Raw genomic sequence first — 2,500 nt, 5'->3', positions numbered from 1 at the left:
CCAGAGCGAAAAGTCGCACAACAGTGCGCGGTCCAAGTTCTCGAAAACCGCGGCCAGCAGCAACAACAGCAGCAGTGGTGGTGGCGGTGGTGGCGGTGGCGGCGGCAGCAGCAGCAGCAAAATGTTCAGCTACGACTTTATCGCACCGACCGGTGTTTTCACCTCGTCGGAACTTTGGAGTATAACGCAAGGTAAGGTGTTGCTTCCACGTCCAACGGGGAGGGAAGGGGTGATTGAGGGAAACGGGAGGTGGGAAGGGTGTGATTCTGTGGCTGCGCGTTCCGTGAGCATAGCGATCAGCATAACGATTCGTTCCGAGGGCTTTTCTCGAGCGTTGTTCTCGTTTCAGCATTTTCAACTTTTTCTCACTCTAAGCACAACAGTATCAGCGAGTCCAGCTCCAGTTCCAGCCGTTGCGTTCTATTTCTCGTTTTTTTGCTTCTTCTTCTTCTTCTTCTTTCATTTCAGCGCACTCTCGCACTTCGAGTGTTTCTACTCTAGCAGAAACATTACCTTTTGTTATCGAAACTGTCATATCCACACAAGAATCAAATTGGTTTGAGTGTCCTAGCCATTTTTTCTATGGACTTTTCGCTACGATATCACAGTTTCGATACAACAAGGAACATTTTCGGTGTGCGTGTGTGTGTATAGAGAAGCGGTGTCACACACACACACACGCGCGCGCGCGCGATTAGAAAAACAGTCAATTAATGGATGTTTTTTTTTCTTCTCTCTTACTCCACATTACTTTCCGGTGGCGCTCGATCGAGGATCGTTGTGGCGCTCGTTGGAGCGCACTCTCGCTGAGGAGGAGCGTGTAAACACTAAACTGTAACACCGGACACCATCGCCACCGTCACCACATCACAGCGTCAACGTCAACGCACAAAATCATGTCAAAATCAAATGCAAAAAATGGCGAAAAATAAAATGCAAAATCAGAAGAAAGAAAAACACGACACGAGAACGGAATCGTCACTGGGGCCAAGGGGACCACCACGTTTCGGGGCGGTTTGTGGTGGTGGTATGCGTTCGCTATCCGATTTCGACTTTCGAAGGAACCTCACGGCGTCTTCCGTCAAACTTACCTGGAGGTCGTCCCGGCTGGCTGGCTTGCTGGCGGACATTCAACGCGCCTCCAGCCACTGGGAAAAGCGAAGGGAGCTTGAAAGGTTGATCGGTTGATATCGTGTGCTGCTGCTGCTGCTCCTGATTGCAGATTTCGATTCGATTTGCGGACTTCCCGGTTACTACTACTACTACTTTTCGGACCATTGTGTCGTGTGCGCCACTACAAATACGAATTCTTTCGGATCCTGGTAGCACTCACACACACACACACACACACACACACACACACGCCCGAGTGGCGCATCAGATCGTTTCGAATGAAGTGAAGTCGTGAAGATTTTTTGAAGAAGGAATACATATGATCATATTTTCGTCAGATCGATTCGCTGCACGCTCTCTCTATCTCTCGCTCTCTTCTCTCTCTCTCTTCTCTCTCTCTCTTCTCTCTCTCTCTCTCTGCTCTGTCTCAAACACACATACACGCACACACACACACCTCATCTATCTACGTACTAATCGCGGGTGGAGTAACAACTAAACTTTGCTGACTTTGCTTTGCTTGTAAGAGGAACAAACCAAGGAAGATTGGTTCGTGGAGGTGACTGGGCATGCGATGCGCTCTTGTATGTGCCCTAGCTCACATACACACACACACACACGCACAACCTGCTGGAAGGAGGAAGCCGGAAAATGCCTTATGGTCCTGTCTGCCTGCTTGCACGTGTCCGTGCTGGGAAGGGTGGGATGGAGGCGGAAGGGTAGATTAATTTGGAAATTAATAAGCCATCCTCCGCGCGCCTCCCCTTTCCCGTCCTTACCCTTGTCCTCGTCCTTTCTCCTTGTCCCTATCGCTCGCCATAATCCGTCCATTGATGGGAAAATTAATTTTCCATTTTTCCTCCCGAGGTAAGTCACACCTTTACCCACCCACCGCGCTGGGTGCGCTCTCTCTCTCTCTCTCTCTCTCTCTCTTTTTCCTCCCTTCTTTCATCATGCCTATCGATCTACCTGCCTGCCTCGCAAGAATCAGAAGAAAAGGTAGAAGGAAAGATTGAAAATCGGCTTACGGCAGGGACGACATCATTCTGATGATAGCATCATCAGGGAAATCTCTATTCCCAGCGGAGACCTGCTGGTGGGCGGAAGTGTATCGCGCACGGAAGTTTGATCCACCCGCGTGGGTTTTTCTTTCCCTCCCCCCTCCCCCCCCCCCCCTCCCGCTTTTTTCCCTGTAACACGCTCGACTTCGGTATTTATCCGTCTCGGTGCGATCGGGTGCACCGTGGAGAGGGGTGGGGATGCGTGTATCATCGACGACGACGACGAGCCTCAATCCGGATCATCGCCATTCGCAGACAGGGGATGGGGATGATGATGGTGATGTGAGGGTGTGTTTGGTGATGTGTGGTTTCCCACACAGGGGATG

The 2,500-nt window shown here is 50.8% G+C and overlaps 1 protein-coding gene across 1 annotated transcript in view; it reads left to right on the top strand.

Annotated features, from left to right (window-relative positions):
• The window catches only part of LOC125959069 (nuclear factor 1), a 14,759-nt gene extending 14,385 nt beyond the window's left edge, over positions 1–374 (top strand). Inside the window, exons 7-8 of the mRNA XM_049691833.1 lie at positions 1–249; positions 350–374. The exon at positions 1–249 is cut by the window's left edge and continues 12 nt beyond it. Of these exons, the coding sequence (XP_049547790.1) occupies positions 1–249; positions 350–374 (274 nt within the window). The remainder of the gene's footprint in view (positions 250–349) is intronic.
• The last annotated feature ends 2,126 nt before the right edge of the window (positions 375–2,500 follow it).

The sequence above is a fragment of the Anopheles darlingi genome, chromosome X (assembly GCF_943734745.1).
Source record: "Anopheles darlingi chromosome X, idAnoDarlMG_H_01, whole genome shotgun sequence".
Taxonomy (NCBI): domain Eukaryota; kingdom Metazoa; phylum Arthropoda; class Insecta; order Diptera; family Culicidae; genus Anopheles; species Anopheles darlingi.
This window is presented reverse-complemented; position numbering and strand designations above follow the sequence as displayed.